The sequence below is a fragment of the Panthera onca genome, chromosome A3 (genome assembly GCF_046562875.1).
Source record: "Panthera onca isolate mPanOnc1 chromosome A3, mPanOnc1 haplotype 2, whole genome shotgun sequence".
Lineage (NCBI taxonomy): Eukaryota > Metazoa > Chordata > Mammalia > Carnivora > Felidae > Panthera > Panthera onca.
The window spans coordinates 66,394,333-66,417,745 of record NC_138341.1 but is presented as its reverse complement, the minus strand read 5'-3'; the positions used below and the strand labels follow the sequence as shown (position 1 = coordinate 66,417,745).

The 23,413-nt window shown below is 37.4% G+C and overlaps 2 protein-coding genes across 8 annotated transcripts in view; one reads left to right on the top strand and one right to left on the bottom strand.

Annotated features, from left to right (window-relative positions):
- The first annotated feature begins 13,241 nt into the window (after positions 1-13,241).
- On the top strand, positions 13,242-15,499 carry LOC132661311 (prolyl-tRNA synthetase associated domain-containing protein 1). The gene is made up of 2 exons (XM_060605699.3): positions 13,242-13,913; positions 14,978-15,499. The coding sequence occupies exons 1-2, from the start codon at positions 13,830-13,832 to the stop codon at positions 15,407-15,409; spliced, it is 516 nt and encodes a 171-aa protein (XP_060461682.1). The 5' UTR covers positions 13,242-13,829; the 3' UTR covers positions 15,410-15,499.
- A 1,900-nt stretch (positions 15,500-17,399) lies between these two features.
- The window catches only part of CCDC88A (coiled-coil and HOOK domain protein 88A), a 138,883-nt gene continuing 132,869 nt past the window's right edge, over positions 17,400-23,413 (bottom strand). For 6 of the 7 annotated variants that reach the window (XM_078444492.2, XM_078444489.2, XM_078444485.2 and 3 more), the window contains 2 exons: positions 20,958-21,057; positions 17,400-20,405 (listed from right to left, as the gene is read on the bottom strand). In XM_078444492.2, the coding sequence (XP_078300618.1) occupies positions 20,993-21,057 (65 nt within the window). In that variant the 3' untranslated portion in view covers positions 17,400-20,405; positions 20,958-20,992. The other variant, XM_078444486.2, reaches the window with a different exon arrangement.

Sequence of the window (23,413 nt, the reverse complement as noted above, 5' to 3'; positions counted from 1 at the left end):
ACACAGTGGCTGCGCCGGCGAGGACTGGGGTTGCCAGAGGTGCCCCGTTGGAGGCCGCGGAGTGGGGGGTGGGGGGGTGGGTAAGCGCTAATTCAACCAGTGGCCGCCTCCGTGGATCAGCCGCGCGCGTCGTCGGCAATCACTTGTACACTTCCCTTCCATTTCTGAGAAGTTACTATTACCCTGGGGTTTGAGGGGCCTTGGTGCTGAAGTGTGGAGAAATAATACGCTTTTGAAAGACACATAGCTAACAAGAAGGAAAAAATGCGAGGAAAGTGGTGATAGAACCAGTTTGTATATTCAGTTAGGGGCGTTCTCTTTCAAATGTCGCCTGATTTATGGATACCCAGAGCTGGTTCCTGTGTCACCTCCTTCCCTGTGCGTAGGCTTGGGGACGTTATGTAAACTCTGTGCTTCGGTTCTGCACTCTGGCAATGACAGCAGCTACTTCATAGAATAGCAGTAAGGTTTATAAGAATACCTGGTTCAGGGGCGCCTGGGTGGCTCCCTCGTTAAGCGTCCAACTTCGGCTCAGGTCATGATCTCAGGGTTCGTGGGTTCGAGCCCCGCGTCTGGCTCTGTGCTGACAGCTGGGAGCCTGAAGCCTGCTTCGGATGCTGTGTCTCCCTCTCTCTCTGCCCCTCCCCCGCTCGCACTCTGTCTCTCTCAAAAATAAATTTAAAAAAAAGTTAAAAAAATAATACCTGGTTCATAATAAGGGTTTGCTGTTGCGAATATTACAGCCTCCTCCGAGAGCATTTCCACACCTTGAATGGACATTATGTCTTTTGGCCTGTCCCCTTGACCACAACCTCCACCACTTCTCAAGTGTATAAGTATTGTTTTATCTGTGTCCTCAAGGTCTAACACTACCCTAGGCTAATGATATGGTACAGAAGAGTTTCTTACTCAAAAGCATACTTACTGTTACCTCCCTCCCAAAATTTGGCCTCTTAACTCATGCCCCCTCTCCCCTTTTTCATTTTTGTCTTTCCAGTGCCTGCCACAGGTGTGCAGTTAGTGTGGCTGAATGACTGAATGGAAACCTCTGTCCTGGAATTTTTTTTTAAATGAACCTGACACCCAAACACTTGAAAACTATAAAAGTTCATTCCATTTTCTATCATTTCACTTACATTTACAAACATCCACTGCAGTGCAATTTCTGCAAGAAATTGTTCTTTGCTCTCTTATTTGCTTTACCGAGCACTTGAAAAACAAGCAGAAGTTCATTGGTAGAATACCAAAGTAGAGGTCATATCTTTTTTCCCCAATTTTAAGTGAAAATAATCGATACTTTTCTAATGAAGATAATACTAAGGTAGAAAGTTCACACAGTACCCCCCCAAATATAGAAAGAAAGTGGCTAAAAAGCAAACAAAAGAATGAGGGCAGTTAAAAGAGCAGAGGAGCCAACCTGAAAGACCTCCCAATGGCCAAAGTTGGAAACGTTTGAGCAACAAAATAAAATAGTATTAGATTATAACCCAAAGTATCAAATAAGTATACATGCATTCATGCTGATATGAATGAATGAATGAATGAATGAATAGGGGAGAAGGGACAAATCCTTTCTACAGAAGAATTCTATATAATACATGTATATAACTGTCACTAGGAGGTTAAGCTTAATTCCTCTCCTCTTGAGTGAGGGCTGAACTTAGTGATTTGCTTCCAAAGAATAGAATATGGAAAGGGAAAAACAGTAACATCACCTTAACCAACTGATCAAGGTGAACATCAGCAATGATGTCATGTTGATATCACATGTCCCCTGAAATGATATGATGAGGACATTCATCTCTGTAGTATCCTTCCAAAAACTCACAACTCTGTAATCATGGGGACTACATCAGACAAACCAAAATTTAAGAGCATTTTACAAAATATATGAGCAGAATTCTTCAAACTGACAAGGTCATGAAAAGCAAGAAAAGGCTATCAGAGATCAGAAGAGACTAAGAAGACATGACCAAATGCAATGTGGAATCCTGGATACAATCCTGGAACAGAAAAGCACATTAGTGGAAAAAATAGTGGAATCTGAATAAAGTCTGTAGTTAATTGTAGTACCCCAGTGTTAACTTCTTGATTTTCACAAATGTATCATGGTTAATATAGCACGTAAACATTAGAGAAAATTGGGTGAAGGCCATGTGGGAATTTTCTACTGTCTGCAACTTTTCTGTAATCTTAATTTATTCCAAATTTTAAAGCATTTTGTTAACATCTCCTTTTTGTTTTTTAGAGAGAGAGAGCACGTGCATGCAAGCAGAGGAGAGGGGCAGAGGGGGAGAGAGAGAGAATCTCAATGTGGCTCAACCCCAAATCCTGGGATCATGACCTGAACCTAAATCCAGAGCTGGACACTCAACTGAGCCACCCAGGTGCCCCCTAGTTTATTTTAAAAAAAGAAAGTGAATCAAATCCTAAATCTTACCTATCCAGAAGTAACCACTTTTATTATTTTAGTGAACATCATTCCCTGTATCTCTGTGTATAAATACATGTACACATGCAATTTTATATAAATAAGATTCATAGTATAAAAGCTGTTTTTTATCTTTACAGAAGTATATAATGGAAACCTTCCATATTGGTGAACATAGATTTATATCATTCTTTTTAAAGTTTTTTGGGGTTTTTTGGGAGAGGGGGCAGAGAGAGAAGGAAAGAGAGAATCCCAAGCAGGCGTCATGCTGTCAGCACAGAGCCTGCTGCGGGGCTCAATCCCATGAACCGTGAGATCAATACCTGAGCCAAAATCAAGAGTCAGAGGCTTAACAAACTGAGCCACCCAGGTGCCCCATATCATTCTTTTTAAATGACTGTGAAATATTCCATTGTCTGTAAGTGTCATACTTACATAGCTACATATATGGGTTGTTTCTAGTATTTAACTTATAAAAAAATTGCAACGAATATTCTTTTTTTTTAAGATTTTATTTTTAAGTAACCTCTACACCCAACATGGGACTCAAACTTACAGCCCCTGGATGAAGATTGCAGGCTCTACAGACTGAGCCAGCCAGGTGTCCCACAGTGAATATTCTTGTGCATACACCTCTGCTTGCCAGTTCAGTTCTTTCTCCAGAATAATGCCTAAAACTGGAAGTTCTAGTTCCACTCAGTGGAGAATGGTATTTACAATCTAAGTCCTGGATGTTAGGTGTGTTCATTGTCTCTGCTTTCAAGCTTTCTCTGTGGACAAAGCTAGGGAATATACACACACATATGCACACATTTCCATCCATATACCTTGAAAACCATGACTTCTTACTAATCTCACCAATTCCAATCTAAGACTAAAGTTTCAGCCTAGTCTTTTCCTTTTCCACCTTTGTAAACTTCCTTTTTTGGCAGCGAGAAACTGACTTTCATCAACCATAACATATTTAATTATTTGAGCAATTTCCTTGCATGAAATCAATCTTTGCTTTGGCTCCCATCCCCATCCGTGAGCTTATGTTTTCCTTGCCTCGCTTCAGCTTGGAGTCCCAGGCCAATCCGCCCTTGAAGTGGATATCCTCTTCATCCTGGTTGGATGTAAAATGTTAACATTAGGGGAAACTGAATGAAGGACATTTGGGAACTCTCTCCCCTGTCTTTGCAACTTTTCTGTAATCTAATCTTATACCCATTCAGAGCCACCAGACCACCCCTCCACCAGATTATTGCCCTACATCTGTGGATGCCTACCTTGCTCTCATCCCTAATGGCTTTAGGACTAAATTGTTGGAAAAGGGGAGGGATGCAGAAGGGATCCTATTCCACTTCCTCTCATGTCCTTTGGGTGTTTTGTTTGTTTGTTTGTTTGTTTTAGAGTTGTTTGTTTTATTGAGAGAAAGCCCGTGTGAGCATGCACGTGTTGGGGAGGGGCAGAGAGAGAGAATCCCGAGCAGGCTCCGGACTGTCCTGTCAGACTCGGGGCTCATGGTGGGGCTCGTACCCACGAACCGTGAAACCATGACCTGAGCTGAAGTCACTTAACCGACCGAGCTGCCCAGGCGTCCCAGGATGAGGCATTGTTTTTAATGTTTTATCTCCATCATCTGATTCAGTCCTGCAAGACTGAATGTCTTATTTTTGCACAACATTTTAACAGACCAGAGGGGATGCATTATGCCTGGGAAACTTAAATAACCTGTCCAGGTCACATCCTTAGTGATTGGTGAGAGGGACCTAAATTCAAGTCTGTTTGATTCCAATGCTGTTTCTTAACCACTTCCACCTTTGAAGAACTTGAATTGAAGATCTTTAGGGTCTTATTCAGCCTTGAAATTTTACCTTTTGAACATATGAATATAAGCATTTTTTAGTTTAATTTGATATCAACCTGTACTCCGTGATATGTAGTAAATCTTTGTTTCCATAGTATTACCACTGCTATTAAAACTCTTTATGGAAAACAGTAAGAGAAACAATTTTGTATGTTTTGAGTGGAAAACATGATATTAGTCTCCAGTAACCTCTAATAAGAGCTATGCCGGTACTGATTAAAGATACCTGCATTGGATTTTCATCAAAAATGAGATAGTTCTCTCTTTATCACTAGCATCCAAATTACATAAAGCTTTTCTGTGGGTTTCCTCTTGAGTCTCATCAACTTCACTGATTTATTTATATACACAATTACATCTCCTTAAAATGTTTTTTGCTATAGGGGCTTTGATTTTACTCTCTTTGGCTTTAATGAGGTATAATTGACAAAACTGTAAGATATTTAAAATGTACAATGTGATAATTTGATATACATACACATTGTGAAAGTATTCCCCTCCATTGAGTTTATTAACACATCCATCACCTCATATATTTACTTTTATTGGTTTATTTATTTTTTAGTGGGAACAAATTTCAATCATAAATGCAGCATTATAGGTGTCCAACTTCAGCTCAGGTCATGATCTTGCAGTCTGTGTGTTTGAGCCCCGTGTCAGGCTCTATGTTGACAGCTCAGAGCCTGGAGCCTGCTTCAGATTCTGGGTCTCCCTCTATCGCTGCCCCTCCCCTGCTCACACTCTGTCTCTTTCTCTCTCAAAAAAGAAAAGAAATGAACATTAAAAAATACATACATACATATATACAGCATTATAAACTAGAGCCACATTTTTATACATTAGATCCTCAGACCTTACTGAGAGAATGAATGCTTGAACAAGATTGCTAATTTATTTTTAAAAATTATTTTAATGTTTATTTATTTTTGAGAGAGAAAGAAAGAGAGAGAGAAAGAGAGAGCAGGGGAGGGGCAGAGAGAGAGGGAGACAAAATCTGAAGCAGGCTCCAGGCTCTGAGCTGTCAGCACAGAGCCAGACGCAGAGCTCAAACTCATGAACTGTGAGAAAATGACCTGAACCAAAGTCGGACGCTTAACTGACTGAGCCACCCAGGTGCCCCAAGATTGCTAATTTAGATACAAAATTGGTTAATATCCTAAAGCACAATAAAGCTATAACTTTTGGGGTTATCTTTTCTGTGGGACAAAAATCATTTGCATCTCTTTGGGACAAAATTCATTTACCTTACTATCTGTTTTCTACATGTTAAGATCTACCCTTACAGAGTTATACAATACCTGTATACTAAAAAATAATAAATACCAAGTCAAAAAGGTGAACATTCCTAGAGAATCAGATAATCCCTAGAAGTGAGTGCCTGCTAAACAAAACCCAGCAGGACACCGAAAGGGCAAACAGTAATCCCTTCACTTATTTCCAAGTTTTGGGTAATTTTTCTTAATAGAACTCAGCATCCTACAAGCTTTTAAATTCTTTTAGGAACCAGTGCCAAAAATGTAATGCCACTAAGAATTACAACTCTAATACATGACCACTGAGCACACATTGATTAAGTGTATTGTAATTAGGATTGCCAATTGCTATTTTAAGCCACCCAGGACAAGTGAAAGGCTAACTATAGTTTCCTGATATTTATTGCTTCAGGCTATAAATGTATTTTCTCATCTTCCACCAAAATTAGAGAGTTAATTCAATAATTTATAAATATATATTACGAACCCATCATGTACCCATCACAGTTTTAGGATAAAAGAGAGAAATAAAATAGATGTAGACTCTTGTCCTCTTGGAGATTACATTCCTGTGGTGGGAAAGTCTATATGTATTAAGTGTTCAAATGTTAAACAAAAATTAGAAGATAATGTAAATGATATTCTCCATAAATTTAGGTGGGGAAAACGTTTCTAATCATAATTCCAAAACCAAAAACTATAAGGGGAAAACTGTTAGATTATACCAGCAGTTCTCAAACTTGAGGAGGCATCAGGATCACCTAAACTAGTGGGTGAAGCACAGATTGCTGGCCCACCCCCCAGAGTTCTGAGTCTATAGATATAAGGTGAGCTGTCACTGGTAATGTCACAGATGACAGTGGTACTGATCTGGGGATTACACTTTGAGAACCTAGATTAGACTACAGTTGACCCTTAAACAACACAGGTTTGAAGTGCACTGGTCCACTTACATGTGGATTTTTTAAAATAAATACAGTGAAGTACTGTAAATATATTTTCTCTTCCTTATGACTCTCCTAATAATATTTTCTTCTATTGTAAGAATACAGTATGTGATACATATAACCTACAAAATGTGTGCTAATCCACTGTTTATGTTATCAGTAAGGCTTCCGGTCAACAATAGACTATTGGTAGCTGTTTTGGGGGAGTCAAAAGTTGTCCATGAATATTTGACTGTGTGGGGGTGGGTGGTGGTGTTCAAGGGTCAACTGTAGATAAATATTTTAAATATTATACTATCAAAATACTAAAGGGGTGCCTACATGGCTCAGTCAGTTGAGCATCCAACTTCGGCTCAGGTCATGATCTCATGGTCCGTGGGTTTGAGCCCTGTGTCGGGCTCTGCGCTGACAGCTCAGAGCCTGGTGCCTGCTTTGGATTCTGTGTCTCCCTCTCTCTCTGACCATGCTCTGTCTCTCTGTCTCAAAAATAAATATAAACATTTAAAAAAAAGATTTAAAGATACTAAAAACAAAATTAAAAGAAAAGCTACAACTGGAAACACATTAGTAATATATAAACAATTAGGAATGTAAATTAGGAACATTTCTTCCCTACTCTTGAAGTTCTTTCCTGTGAAGGGAGCTCTTTCCACGCAATTTTGGCTCTTTTTCTACCCCTTTACACATTCAGATTCTGAAGGGGAGATGGATCTGATCACTGAACGTGGGGCAAACTCAAGTTCCTTTCTCTTGGGAGTCTGCCTGTCATCAGGAGCACAGCAGACAAAAATTGCTGCACTCTTCTGAACTTACTTCTCCTTACAGTCTAGTGGAGAAGTTTATATTTTATCTTGATGGCATTAAGTTGATATTTGATATGTATAGATATATCATCCTCCATCAGTAAGCATAATATTGATACTTGTATTTTTCCTAAAATTAAAAACAGTGCAAAAGCATATTTGCTTATTTAATATCCTTGACTCTGGTAATCAAATAACTGTTAATTAACATGTGGAGAATAGAACATTCTTATACTGTAAATTGATAAAACCATTCTAGAGGGCAATAGACAATAGCTATCAATTTAAATGTATAAATTGTGTAACTTTGCAGCCTCTGGGGATTTATTCTATGGAAAAAATAATTACGCAAACATAGATATAGGAATATAGATATTTATGATAGACTTATTTATAATATGGAAAATTTTGAAATTATTTACATGTAAGTCATTGGACATTGGACATTTCCAAATTTGGGGTTGGGTGAATAAGTAGAATACTAAAGAAACATTGCCAGTAACAATGTTGATCTCTACTGACTTGAAAAGATACCTATTGGGTGAAAATAAAAAGCAGATCATAAAATATCATATGTTGTATAATTCTGTCTTGATCAGGTAAAATTAGAAATAAACAGCATTATATAGAATTTACATACACATTATATGTGTGATGTGAATATATGTATAATACCTGTGACAGATATTTTTAAAAAATTTTTTGATGTTTACTTATTATTGAGAAACAGAGAGAGACAGAGTATGAGCATGGGAGGGGCAGAGAGAGGGGGAGATACAGAATCTGAAGCAGGTTCCAGGCTCTGATCTATCAGCACAGAGCCCGATGCGGGGCTTGAACTCACAAACTGTGAGATCATGACCTGAGCCGAAGTTGGATGCTTTACCGACTGAGCCACCCAGGTGCTCCTGTGACAAATATTTTTAATCTTTTTTGTGTGTGTGATCTAATTTTTTTTTTTTTTGTAAAAACACATATATTTTTAACTTTTGTATTTATTTTTAAGTATGATTATATAACATTTATTTAAAAAATAAATTCATGGGGTACCTGGGTGCTTCAGTCAGTTAAGCATCTGACTCTTGATTTCTTGATTTCAGCTCAGATCATGATCTCATGGTTCCTAAGACTGAGCCTGAATCAGGCACCATGCTGACAGCACAGAGCCTGCTTGGGATTCTCTCTCTCTCTCTCTCTCTCTGTCCCTCCCCCTATTCACATGGCCTCTCACCCTCTCTCTCAAAATAAATAAATAAACTTTTAAATTAATAAATACATACAAATTGTTAAAAACATTAAACAATATTTTTATACTCTGAAAAAACTAGTTATTTTATATTTTGGAGATATAGTGAATATGAGGTTCTTTCTGATCGAACTGGCCCTTTTTGTTCTTACGTTACATCCAGTACATTTCAAAAATGTGCTTATTAATATTTACTCAAATCAACATTCGCCATAAATAGGTAAATCAAATCAGCAGGAGTAGAGGAATAATATGTGATTTCTGGTTTCAATGTTATATTTTTATTGAAATTTTTGCAAACATATTCCACTTGCAAGTTAATTTAATGTATTAAAATCATGGGAAATTTCTCCTGTTAGCCAGTAAGGCAAGGACAAAAATTCCAAAGTAGTTCCTTGAACCGTATCCAATCAAATTAATTATTCTGAAATGCTAGACTTAAAATATCCCAAGTCCCTATGCAAGGTAGGAAAAAATAATCTATGTTTTAGTACTTTTGTAGAGAAATCAATTTTCTTGGCTTGCTGTGAGAACTGCCTACAGACCACGTAATAACACTGAATATAAAGCTCTTTTCATCTCCACTCATTAATCTAGTGATCTAAAGTTCACTTGGTCCAGAAAGTTAGAACTGGTTTGCAGAGCATCTAGCACGGAGCTCACTTCGCTGGCCAGGCCTCCCTCGGTAGGGGATCCTGAATGACAGTAATTGCTGCCTAGGGTCAGGAGGCCAGGATTACTCACGAGGTGTTTGCAGCAGGGCCTGGGGCTCAGGTCAGCGTCTGAAAGCAGTTCTGCGTCCAGAGCAAAGCTTCCTTATGACCACCTAACTTAAAATGAGTGTTGAAAGTGAACAAAAAGGAAACATGTTATTTCTCTGCTTAATCGGCTGTCATCTACTACATGTGTTTTGTTTTGTTTATGTTGTATGAAACCAATATTTTTCCAGGCAGGAAAACTGAATGTTTTCACCCGTTTCATATTTTAACTTAGGGGTAATTAAATTCAGTCTGCCCACTTACTAATTTTTTTACACTGTAACTTTCTTCTGTTTTGAAGTCTTTGTTGAAAATAGCTTCATGTGATCTTATTTGTGGAGACGTGTTTGCATTTCTTTATTTTTAATACCTTATTGATTCCCCCCTCCGTTATAAAAATAACATATGTTCAACATAGAAATTTTCAGAAGATAGAACTACAAAGAAACATTTTTACAATACTTGCAGTTCCATTAGCCAGAGATAACCACTTTGAGAAATGTATTTTTAGCAGGTGAGAATTTTAGTTCCCACCCCCATTGTGTGTGAAATGGAGCCATGACTCTCCTCCCCTTGCCTGTTGCACGCCAATCCCACTGACCCTCTTCCAATGCCTTTTCCTTGGTTTGCTTCCTCTCACCCTTGCACACAGGGTCATGCTGTTTCCTCTGCCTGATTCACTCTTCTCTCTCTGCCCTCTTAATTCCTACTCACCTTTCAGATTTCAGTTTAAGCTTCACTTCCTCAGAGAGGCCTTCCTTGATCTGCTCCTCCGTCCCCAGACAAGGTCGGCTTCCCTGATTATGGACTCTTAGCATCGCTTATATGTCTTTAGCACTTGCCTCCCATGCAATTTAACACTTGTTTCTGTGACTATTTGACTAATATCGGTCTCCTGCAATATACTGTTTGCTCCACCAGGGCAGAAGCTCTGCCTGGTTTTGCTCATCATTACACCTTTAGCCTGTAGCTGATCTTCAATCATATTTTGAGTTGAATATAATATGGCCCATGTCCCCACATATTGGAGCTGCAAGGAACATTAACCTGAGGCTATCAACTGAGATTTCCTCTCTTCTCCACGGAATCATCCAGGAACCTGAGTCTCTGGAGGAGCCAGGGAACTGGACTGTGGGGTTATTGTCTTTTTTGTCATGGCTCCTCATTGAGCGACGATGCTCAGATGTACTTGTGCCTCATCTGCTTAGGCAGTGCTGGCCCAGGTGGACTGCCTTCCACTGACAGTGGGTGTCTATCTTGCTACCCACTGGAGGGACAAAATGCCAAGAAAGGGACTGTTCTCTACCCTTCCATCCTTCCCACTCTGGTCTTCACCTTCTCTTCTGACTTGGAGGAAACTTAAGTTTCCTCCTAGATCCTCACTTATCTAGGAACTAACCTCCATCTTCTCCTGACCTAGGAATAATCCTCTTCCATAGACCTTTAGAAGCCAATTTTTGTGAAATAGGTTTAGGGAACGATTCTAATACTAATTAGTTTTTAAGCTACTCTGTTATATAGGTATGTGTATTTAGAAGCAAAAGTGGGGCTGTGTTGTCTATCCTCTATAATTCATGTTCTCCATTTAGTAAATTGTGTTTCCCTATATTTTCAAATATTGAGAGCATGATTGAGAATATGGAATTCCCTAGGAAGATGTCACCTAATTTATTTTGCATGGCCCTTTATGGTGGGACATACCTGGTTCCTTAATACAACAGGTAATGATTCTTTGTGCCTACTTCTCGCCTTGTCTTCTACTGACAGGCTTCTAGTTCTGCTCTACTGTCACAATGAATCATACTGCCCCAGGACATACTGTGCTTTTCCTCCGCCATCTCTCAGCTCCTGGGTTTCCTCTTTTTTTCTGCAGACTCCTACTTATTCTTCAAACTGATGCCATCTTTCCCTAATGCTTTCCTTGGTGCACCTGCCCAGTCTTAGCACCCTTCCTCTGGGCTCCTAAAGCACCCACATTATGCTACTATTGTTGCACTAGTCACACTTTCTTGGATTTATTCTCTGTGAATGTTTCAGTCCTCTTTGCCAGATTTTAAGGTCTTTGAGAGCAGAGAGCGTGGCACATAGAGATGTTCCAAAAGATATGTTCAAGAGACGTAGATTGCAGCAAATATTTTTTCCCCGATTGTTTCACTTTTTTGGAATATGTACTGCTTCTTAGGATGGCTTTCAACTTATCTGACCTGGAATTGCCCTTTGTTTCACTCAGTAATGGGGATCTCTAACATACTTCATCTAATAAATGCAATGATACCCAGTTCCCATGGTGCTGATAAATGTTTTGGCCTTTTTATTTCCTTTGTCAGATAGGCTACAGTTGTAGTTATTTCTTTACTTTGAGCAGACCTATATGTGGACCTATATGTGGTCCGTTTTCGTGGACCCTAGTGTAACTCCATTTTCCACCTCCCTATTTCAGATTCTGTCCCTTTCTGTCCAGTATCCACACTCCTCCTAATGACAAAAAGTCTTTCCCTCAATACTTTCTTGTAGAAATGCCACAAGACTTCTTGCTTATTCTTTTCCTGTTTGTAAAATAATTCAATAAAATGTATTTATCAGATATGAACCCTCTCCTAGAATTGTGAGACTTCTATAACATTTTTAAATTCAAGTTCTGTGACTAGATATCTAGTTCCTCAAGCTCATGCTGATCATTTTTAATATAACCTGTTTCATGTTGTGTCTGGTGTAAATTTGAGATTGTATTTGCCTTGAAGACAAAGGACGATAGTGAGGATAGCATTTCTTTTGTAATTAATACAATGCTGACATAATGCATGATAAATATTGCATTAACCCTGGGCTAGGATAGTTTTTAAGCAGTTACTGCATTAACCCTGGGTTAGGATAGTTTTTAAGCAGTGATATAAAGTTCTTTTACCATAGACAGATTTGGCTCCATTTTATAATAAAAATCTTTGGTTTTAAGACTCGCTTAAAGCAGCATACTTGGTCATTCCACCACAAGTAGACTAAATTAAGAGAACATTAGTGTCAGTCAAGTGGGAAAATGATAGTAGTTTAGGCTGGGGTGATGGAAGTGGTAAGAAGTGGAAGGACTTTAGAAAATGAACAGTGATGGAGTAGCTATAGGGGTGTGTGTGTGTGATGTGTGTTGGGGGGAGAATTCATGTCTCAAATAACTGATGGATGGCAGTTCATTTCCAAAGAGACTTCTACGACAGAAAATTCAATTGCCTAGACAATGTGTGAGATGCAAATGCCAGTTTTTGCTCTTTGTGTTCTCTTTTGCAGCTGTCATGGAGATCTTACCCTTGGTTAATGTGTTCCTACTTTTGGACATACTTACATGTCTTAGTTACAATCAGATTCCAACTCTTCTTTCCCGTGTTTACTCTTAGCTCACCATGATTGGATTTGGGGTTTCTTGAACATCTTCAAATATTTAAGGACAATTATTTGGGATATGCCATATCTTCAAATGGGTGATCTTTCCTATTCTGCTTTCTAATTTGATTCTTAGAAAGAAACCTAGTGGGAAAAAAAGTGGTGAGTGAGGGTTTCAGAGGATAATGGAAAACATCCCACCAAGAGGTAGGCAAACTGCCTCTGAAAAAGGTGAGATGCAGTTGCCATCGTGAATTATTTGTGATCGAATCATATGGAAAGTAACTTTCAGGAAAGGTCAAATGTAAAATTGTAGTTTATAAATGAAAAGTTGAAAAGTTGTTGAAGAATAGGGATTTTGGAGTCCTCCTCTCTCCCTTTTGGTTTAAAACCTCCTAAGTTCCTCAGGTAAAATCTGAAACTGCTCCTCTCCCCACACATAGTAAACGCGAGGAGAAAGACTGGAAGAAAGAGGCAGTCCATTCTATACTAATTAGTGACAAGTTTAATAAGCAACGAAACTTAATAGGAGGCTTGACTTGAGCAGCCACAGGACAGCGGTGATCTCGCACGCACCTGACAGAATCTTGAGTTTATACAGAGGCCTTAAGGGAATTTCAGGCAAAAAACTGTCCCGATGGTTTCAATAGCACATTACTCTCCCAAGTCAATGTCCTTTAAGTGGCTCCCGGTACAGGAGCAGTGGGCAGAAGGTACATTTCGAAGGCAGGGGAAGAGGTAAGGAGCTTCTCTGCCTGGGGCCAGCCCACGGTCACATACTCGCCTGATCTCCAAAGCTCCCTACACTTAACTTTGTTAGGTGGTCCTGATTCTGTTTAAATGAAAGATATGCTGCACCTAGGGAACCTCAAGAGGAGTTAGGGAAGGCTATGAAAAGGCAGGTGCCTTCCTCCTGTGGAACGCGGGACAAGGAACGCCGCAGGTCTCGCACAGCAGTCCCAGAAGACGACTTCCAGAGGGAGTGGTGTCCATAGGAAGGCGGTGCGAGCCCTGCAGGACCCTGCCTCCGGAAGGCGCCGCACTGGGCTTCCGGGGTCGCGCGGGTCCCTCTATGCACTTCCGCTCCAGCCTCCAGTCGGCCTGCCTCGCGGGAAGCCACGCCTGTTTGTTGCGCTCTTCCGCCCAGTGTCTGCGGGCCACGACAGCAGCATGGCTGGTGCCGAGTTGCGGGCGGCGCTGGATGAGCGGCTCGGCGCCCTGGCCATCCGCACAGAGGTCGTGGAGCACCCGGAGGTGAGGGGCTCCTGCCGGAGGGGTGGGCTCCGCTGCGGGGTCTTGGGCAGGGCCGTGAAGACCAGATGCCCCAGCGGGAATGTGCCGCAGAAGCGACCGTTCTAGGACCTTTCCCGGGTTCCAGAGCACAGAAGGGACCCGACAGGCACATCAAAGGCCTCTCGGGACTAATGTTATCGTGGGAAAACTTGAGCTTTTTTCTCTTGGAGCGACCTGGTCACATTCTGAAAACTAGTGCATCTTAAATTGGTCTGGAATATTGGATCAGTGTGTCCACTTCATGTGTATATAGTTAGCAGGCAATAAACTGTGTAGTGCCTACCATGTTTCAGGCATCATGCATATAGCGGGACACCAAGCTTATAGTGTTTGGTATTAACATAGTATATTGATGTGAAGATCTGCAAACATTTCACAATACCAGTGTAACTTGAGTGGTGCAGGGACATAGTTTTTATTCCAGGGCTGAATGACAGCTAATGATAACTAAATATGGTGACCTTTAAAGGGTAGACAAATACAGTGTCTTCAACCTTACACATTTAACATCAAGACTTTTATCATTTTTTCTGACCTTCTCTCCTATATAGTACACGTAACTCTCCCCCTTCTTTACCTGTGCATATTGCCAGCTCTTCTGATGTTGTTAGTCCAGAATCTCATTGTCTTCCCTGCTCTCCCACTCTCATTGTGGTTATAGATTTGTAAAGTGGAGGTTGCCACATGGTCTGGATGTAATGGGATGCTAAGGAATAGGAATTTGGGCTGCTATAAACTTTCAGTACCAGAAACTTAAAGAAAAAAATAATCACTTGAGGAATGTGAGGGCTTGGCCAGCACATTGAATAGAGAACTGGCCTAAGAGGTCCTCACAGTAGGGATTGAGGTAGCAAGGTGTGTTATTTGGTAACGGGCTGGAAATGGGTCTCTACCAGTGACAATCTATGGCATTGAGTATTCCCCTAACCTTGCTGTTTTCACCCAGCAAGCAGAGTACATATAGCTGTGTATATGTGCAGTGTGTACATGCATTATTTTAAAACTTTTCGTGTGATATTTTACAGGTATTTACAGTTGAAGAAATGATGCCTCATATCCAGCATTTGAAAGGAGCACATAGTAAGAACTTATTCCTTAAAGACAAGAAGAAAAAAGGCTATTGGCTGGTGACAGTTCTTCATGACAGACAAGTTAATTTAAATGATCTTGCTAAGCAGTTAGGTGTTGGGAGTGGAAATCTTCGGTTTGCTGATGAAACAGCCATGCTAGAAAAACTAAAAGTTGGCCAAGGCTGTGCCACACCTTTGGCACTCTTCTGTGATGATGGAGATGTGAAATTTGTTCTGGATTCTGCTTTTCTGGAAGGTGGACATGAAAAGGTGTACTTTCATCCAATGACCAATGCTGCAACCATGGGATTGAGCCCTGAAGACTTTCTCACATTTGTGAAGAAGACAGGACATGATCCCATAATACTAAATTTTGATAAAAACTAATTGGACTAATATTTAGAATACACTTCTTTCTGAAAGTTGTTTTTCTTATTTTTTATTTATAGAAAGCATTAAAAGTGATAAGAATATTTAGCACCTTGGTTTGGTGACTAATTTTAGGAGGGACATTTCATCTAAAAGGAGCTGCTTTTTAAAATTATCTTTTAAGTAATATACACCCAATGTGGGGCTCAAACTCACAATCTTGAAATCCAGAGTCACATGCTCTACTGACTGAGCCAGCCAGATGCCCTCTAAAAGGAGCTGCTTTTGAAAAGAGGTATTGAGGGGCTCCTGAGTGGTTCAGTCAGTTAAGCATATGATTCTTGATTTCATTTCAGGTCACGATCTCACAGTTCATGGGTTTGAGCCCCATATCATGTTCCGTGCTGACAGCATAAGCCTGCTTGGGATTCTCTCTCCCCTCTCTGCCCCTACTCCTCCCCCCTCCCCGCGCCCCATAAATAAATAACTTAAAAAAAATGTATTGAGGTCGTTTTAGCTCAGATTTCATCTCCTATCTCTCCCATGACAACTACTCATTAAAGGAACGGCTTCCACAATTAAGAGTAGATTAACAACAAAATTAAGGTTAGTTTAACTAAGATCAACTATTTTACATCTTTAGGGTGTTTACTGTACTTGAAAAAAGCAACTTGCAAAAACAGCATGTATGAAATTATACATATATTGTACATAGAGAAAAAATACAGGAATAGATTAAATTATTGATAGTGGTTATCTTTGGGGAATGAGGATTAAGGAAAGATCTGTTTAGTCTTTGAGAGGTTAGAAATGTAAACATACTTGGAACAAGTTTTTTCTGTCCTAAATTTTACTCCTTTCCCCCTTCAATTGTGGAGAAACATACTTTTTCACTTGAAACAAAACATTAGTTTAAGGTCTGAGGTAGACTAAACTACACAAGTAGTCTAGAGATCTCGTCAAGAAAATTTTCACATTTTCCTCCAGTACAATCAAATGGGATAGTCGTGAGGTAATCATATTTTCCTGTTTGGTCAGTCAAAAGTAATTTCCATCTGGTAGTGATAGTGTACTCTGTACCAATTTGTGTTACTTAAAGGCAAAATGAGAGTAAAAACTTGTCAGTTCTTGATATATATGATTAGAACTACAAGTTTACTTGTGGCAGAGTTTCTATAAAGAATGAATTTAAGAAATGGGGAGTAAGAAATATTTTCCATTAATGATAACTTATTTTAAGGTGCCATCTTACTTTTTACCTGCTGTTTACTACATCTCTAAGAGGAAATTTTAGGTTGATTTGCACATAAAATGAAGGCTTAATGAATAATCGAGGCAAAGACACTAAGGCAGTTAGTACCCTCCTCATCTTATAGTGACAACAGGCTCAGAAAGACTAACCTGCCCAAGAAAACACAGCTGGTTGCCTTCTCTAACATTTTGCCTCCCAAAGTCTTACATACGTGAAAATGAAAGAGACTGCTTCCTGCAATATATTACTGTACTGACACCTATGTGAAGACTGACAGAACTGATAGATGTGATTCTCTTCCTAAACCTCCAATACTCATCCCTGAAAGATTTAGACAGAATCATCTAAACAAGGTTATGGGTTATGTCTGAAAAAGAGTTTTCCAGGGTAAAGGAAAAGGAAAGATAATACTTAGCTAAATTGTATCTTACGATTTTTAAATGATTATTAACCACTTGTTATAAAAATCACCTCTTTGTTTTATTTCTTTTTGTATCAATCAGTTTAAGTGAATGTTAAACCAACTTAATTTTTTTTAGGAGTAATAAAGTTAACTAAAAAGTAATGAAATGTTTTTAAAAAGACAAATATGATGGTTTGTTACGAACTGGATTTCTGTGGCTGATAATAGGTATTGTCAAGTAAAAATCACTGCCATTCAACTCCAAATCCCTTAGTAGCATTACTTTTAAAGGAAATGTTACAGCTTTTGTATTATTTGATTTGGTATTTAATAACAGTTGTAAGTACAATGGCAAACATTGAAAGAGAACCCTTAGAAATGAAAAAGACAATTTAAAATCAGGTTTTGTTAAAGGGTGCTGTTATAAGTGCAACTTTATCCATAAGCATTCCTTTTAAGGCATTTTCATTGTTGTCCCAATATCTCAACATGTACATCAAGGTTTATATCACAAAATGGGCTCCTTTTGTATTACTCATTCAAGGCTTAAAGAAAAAATACATCTCAGGACTAAGTGAAGCAGAAAAGAAAAACACAAAAATTCACTTTTCTCATAAAAAGTCACTTAAAACACAAAGTCATTTAGCATACATTATTACTCCTCATTGTAATTCCAGATTTGGTACAGTATCTTTTTCACTTCCTGACATAAACTGTTAAGACAGTGCAGGCTCTAATACTTCATTTGTGAGGTGGCTGCAATTCTGTAATATGCACAGTGATTTTTTAATAGGCTCTTACCATGCCTTGCATGAAAGGTGCTACATACAAACCTGTTACGTGAACTCTTTGGTAACCACCAGTTCAAAACGTGGACCAAACATTTCCACATGGCCAGATCTGAAGCACTTTATTGGAGCTCTTTGCCGAAGCTATTACCCTGTATATTATTTTTTCAGTTTCCTAAGGGGTTAGGTGTTGATTTAGAAGACAGCCAGATAAAAACATGTCAGGCCCCATTAAGTTTCTAGGTGGCCAAACATTTTGTTTGGTAGAAGCAGTTTAAGGGAAAAGAGTGACCTCCTTCTAAGTTTGCTTCTGAATCTTTTGGAGAAAGTAAAGTATTCATGAGGTTATTATCTAGTCCTTTCTTGAAATGGTATGAAAAAGGTTATGAATATAATTGAGAATATTCCTACTTTTGCAGTCTTAAGTATTTCCTTGGTTGTCTCTAACTGCACTTTCTCAGGGTCAGCATACTGAGTCTCTCAGTACTATATAGGCTGTCCCTAAGCATTTTCTGCATGAAGCAATAATGTGCTGCTTAAGTCAACAGGTTCTCTATTTTAGGACATTAGTGTTCTGGAGAGGTCAAGCTGTGGTATGATTCATCTCACTGGGCAAACTCCTACTCATTAAATTCCAACTTTTAGTAACTGTCCTGGGATGTGTCCTAGTTGTGCAAATTAGATGCTAGTTAATATAAATCTAAGTTACCCACTTACTGTATTTAGCTAAAACATAACTTCTATATTTACTTTCAATTTATCCACCTAAAAATGAATTTACATTTTTTACATGCAAGTATCTCTAGACTGCCATGATGCCCATTATCAATTTGATACTTGAATCTAGGGAGTCACAATGGAGAAAGATATTTCAAAGTCTAGAGAATAAGTTTTAAATATGTCTGTTGTGCAATATTTGTATTTTAGTAAGAATCCTTTGTATTTACATTTACATAGCACCTTTCATCCAAGAGTTTACAGCATTATTTGGCGGCAAAACCTAAGTTAATGGTGGCATTAAGATAAGTCCAAGTTCTCTAAATTCTTTTTAATTTCTGGTCAACTATACATGCTGTCTTTCTTTTCATTAGTAAGTCTTTCTGAAAGTAGACTATGAACACAATACTGCTACTGGCCTACCAAAAACAGAGAGGGAAAGGGATAGAGAGTGGAAAAGAGAGAGAGAGAGGGAAGGAGAGAATGGGGTGGGGGGGAGAGAACATACACATTTCTCACAGTTACTAGGTTAGTGATGAAACACACAGTTCCTAAACCACACACTATGAATATGGAGTTGTTCCAAAAAGATTTTTTAGAGCTGGTAATGAGAGCCTAAGAAGTACACTGTTAAAATAAAAAAGTCACTATCTTTCTCATTTCAGACCTTTAAGATTATTCTGGTATTTATGTTAAATAATGAATTTGCATTAATAAGTATCAATGCCTTTTTTGATTTCATAAGAAAATAAAACTGTGATATAAAATTGGAGCTACAAAAAAACTGATGTTTCCCTGGGTTAACTAAATCTACTTTTTTTGTGCTTCTTTCAAATGTTTAAGGTAACAAATGCATACAAATATTTCAAAAGTACCAATAACAGTTACCAACTTTAATGCAATATTATAAAGGACAAAAACAGAAAAGTTCTTATTAATATGTGATAACCTTAAAAATAAATGAGTTCCTGGCAAAATGCAGATCATAGTAAATTATTTACATTTTTTTTTGCCATAAGAAAACTTCTTAAGCAATAGTCAGCTCTCATGTTAAAAAAACAGACACACATATATAACCCAATACTAAAGAAGGGAAATGAATTAAAACACAACAGTTTTATCTTGGGAATGCAATTTGCTGGAAAACCACCTTACTAAAAAAGTTTCAGAAAAACACTCTCTTTAATTACCTTGGATTGTGAATGCTTAGTGTTGCTTAATGAGGAATATGGAAATATTAATATTACTGTAAATTTTTTATAACTCCTATTTTTCAGATTTATCTTATAAACTGAATTTCTTTTGCAGTGCATCAAAATAATTAGTTAAAAAAAAAAAAGAATACCAACACATGCAGTCTGCTAACCAAATAAGGCTCTGACATGCCAAAACAATGTTCTCTGTATCTTGATATATAGTACATTCCACAACATACAGCATTTTAGATTTACACAACTAAATATAAATGGCTAGATTCTGGCTAATACTTAGCAGAAGCATTAAGCAAACATGGATAAATTCATAAACAAATGACGAAAGAAGTAGATTGTTCTTGGAGTACTTCTTGAAACCTTAAAACACTTGGTCCTTAGAGAGAGAACATCCTTTATTCAGTAGATCTTAACAATACAATGTATAGTAAGTCCTAAAACCTTCTAAAAATTTTGGCAGTTGACTCCAGTAGTGCTCCTTGATTCAAGGAAGGAATGAAGGTTTTGTATTTCTTGCCTGCTCTAGTCACGAAGGATTGTTTAAAGTCTCCTTAAAGATTTTTAAAATGATTCCTATAGTTGGGTGTCTTGTTACTTCAGAAATAAAGGCTTCACACTGAGAAACTGAAGGACACTTTTCTCTCTGTATTTAGTTGGAAGGTAGAAAGAAGAAAGAAAATGTAAGAAAAGCTTGAAGATAAGAGAGATATAAAATACAGAGCAGCCACTATACGAACAACATGCACCAGATAGGTCTTCTATAGGAATGAGAGAGTGACAGAAAGAGACGATTTTTCTTTGAGTGGCTCTTTACAGAAAAGGTACGTAATTTACTGTTTATTCTCAATTATCAAGAACATTGTGGGGGGTAGGGGGGGAGTGGATTCCTATAAAAGAAAAAAAGAACAACTTCAAATTAAAAAAGGAATTCCGAAAACATTTACTAGTAAAATTAAATTTAAATTAAGAAAAAAAATAAAAATAATTTTTAAAGGTTTGTTTCCTGCACTGATAGGCAAAAGCTTACATCAATCAATAAATCTTCCTCAACTAGTAAGTAGGACAGAAAGTCGTGAATTAAGCAAGCAATATTTACATCTGTTAATGCAATGTGCACTTGTTCTTGTACGTAACACGGTTAGTTTGTATAAATGAGACAGACTAATCTCATTTACATTGTAAGGAAGAAACTCACCACTTGGCCCACATGTCATGTAGTGGGTAATAGAATTAGGAGCTTTGTTGCTCCCTAGACCTGCTTTTTGAATTTCTGCTTTCTTGTACTTTGTCCACATCTGCAGGAGAAAAGCATTTCATGTTATTTAATCAAAGGTTAAACATAATATAATTCATGAAGATAAGAAACTAATGAGCTCTTGTTGAGTAGGGCAAGAAGAAAGAATCTAACTGGGAAATTTATTAATATTATAGACATCTTATTACATAAAGACTGATTGTTATAGTTTAAAAGCCAGAAATAATATACTTGTGTCCTCTTACTATGTTTATTCACTAAATAGTCACAAATAGTTTTAAAGTAAAAAATAATCTTGCATGCAGCCACAGAGACATCCACAATGAAGTATTTATTTACTGAGAAAACCAGGTCTTAAGGCAAATTTTATAGGCAAATAATATACCTACTTTCACTGTTACAGCTAAAGTTGTTTTGGTCAAAGGGAACCCATACCTAACAATGTCAGTTTACAATGTCAGACAAATAATAAGGGTATAATTTCTAGAAACCCAGGCCAGGAATGTGAATGCTATGCAGTTTCATCTAAAATCAGGGTAGTGAATCTCCAAATAGTTTTCCAAATAACCCTTTATGAATCATAAGATATTTATGGAGATGTCTTAGAGGAAGAAAGTACTGCTGCTCAACTGGGTCAGAGTTGCTTCATTTTTATCTTAAAAAAAAAAATTAAAAAGTTACAATATTGGTGCTTCTTTGTAAGACTCATAGCAAGTAGTATGTTGATTTCTTACAGTATGGGAAATGCTGGCTGAATAAGATTTCTAAGGTTCTTCCCATGCTAAAATTTTGATTCCAAGCGCTATGCTAGTGTTTTGAAAAAATTTTAAGCCTCCACAACTGGTGGTAGTCTCTAGAGGAAGTGTAGCCTGTATTCTCAAAATCCTCAAGACCTATGGACATGGTATGGATCTGTCTTACAGTACAATGTATATGTTCCTTTTGAAAACATGTTATAATATAAATTATAAACTATAGCCATTTATTTGTATTGGAAATACTTTTTCTGGTAAGTCTAATTTTGTAAAATAATCACAATTTTATGATACAACAATTTCTGTATTTTGCATAAATAAATTTAATATTTCAAATTTAAAGTGCATGGCCAGATATATAATATCTAAAGAGTTGAAATGGTGATGAAATAATTCTTCGCTTAAAGTGGAAAAGTAGTAACACTAATTATTCCATTTTAATCTATTTGGCTCCAATCTAATCTCACTTATATTTACCATTAAGTTTTATTATGTTATTAATAGGTTATAAAAAAGAGATGCCAAAAACATTTTTAATGTTAGGACTGACTGTGAAACAACCAGCAATAGAACAGACGGATGTATTCATGGAAAAAGTATATAAGGTGATAGTAAAAAATATGAAAATTTTCTGATTGGAGAGGGCCTACTCCCCACAATGACCTTTTATAAGTACAAGAGAATGGTTTAATTTACAAAGGATACAAATTTCATTATGCAAAGATTCTTTACAGATTCTATTTCCACGGCCCAATTAATAACCATAATAATTTAATATAACAACATGTATGAAATAGTAATCCCCCTCACCCCCATTTAGAAAGTTACATTTCAAAGCATTTCTTCCAGATGCCAGGCTGAGTTATTAGCAGTAATATTTAGGCTGAATCAAAATGCCAAAAACATTCCAGAGAAAGAGCTAAGGTATACTTCTCTCCAGGAGTAAGTGAATCAAGTACGTGTTTTGTTTTGTTTTGTAAAATTCTGGGAGTTAGAGATTCAAGTTTAGCTTATTTTACTTTAAAAGTGTTTTGACCACAATTTTAAAGTTTATTGACACTTAAGTCAGAATTATGAAATATTTTATCTTATATGGTTATTTTTTTAGCTAAAAGTTTATATTTATTTTTAGTTCTAAAATTTGTTCCACTAAAAACACACTTGTTTATTTAAATAGTTACAAATTCTAACATTAATTTTATTTTAGCACAATGTACTCTTTTAAGAAATTATTTTAAGGACAGACACGTAATTTAATAGATTATAGAAGCAACAATCTTTACTACTTTGTAAACTTGCTATCCTTTTTGAACAGAAGTAAAAATGCAAATTTTCACCACACTGAGTATTATTTATTTCTCTTTTACCCTATAAAAAAAGAACTGGCAAAACTAATATATTAATTGATTCCAATTTAAAAAGTCATCTTGAAGGAAAGATGGTCCTTGAGCTCTTACACTTAACAAATGAAGGAAAGTGAAGAGAAGAAACAGAATTAATACAAATGCTCCTAGTCACTGTGTAAGTAACAGGTAAATTTGATGGGGTTTTTAAAGAATTACACTCAATTTATGAGTAACAACAATGTTCTAAATCTGAACAAGTTTATAAATATAGGCAGTAGTTAACATTTGCTACAAA

Bases quoted from the DNA above. Each gene is read 5' to 3' on its own strand.
- LOC132661311 (XM_060605699.3), top strand. From the start codon at position 13,830: ATGGCTGGTGCCGAGTTGCGGGCGGCGCTGGATGAGCGGCTCGGCGCC. The intron at 13,914-14,977 runs GTGAGGGGCTCC...GATATTTTACAG, and splicing joins AGGTCGTGGAGCACCCGGAG to GTATTTACAGTTGAAGAAAT.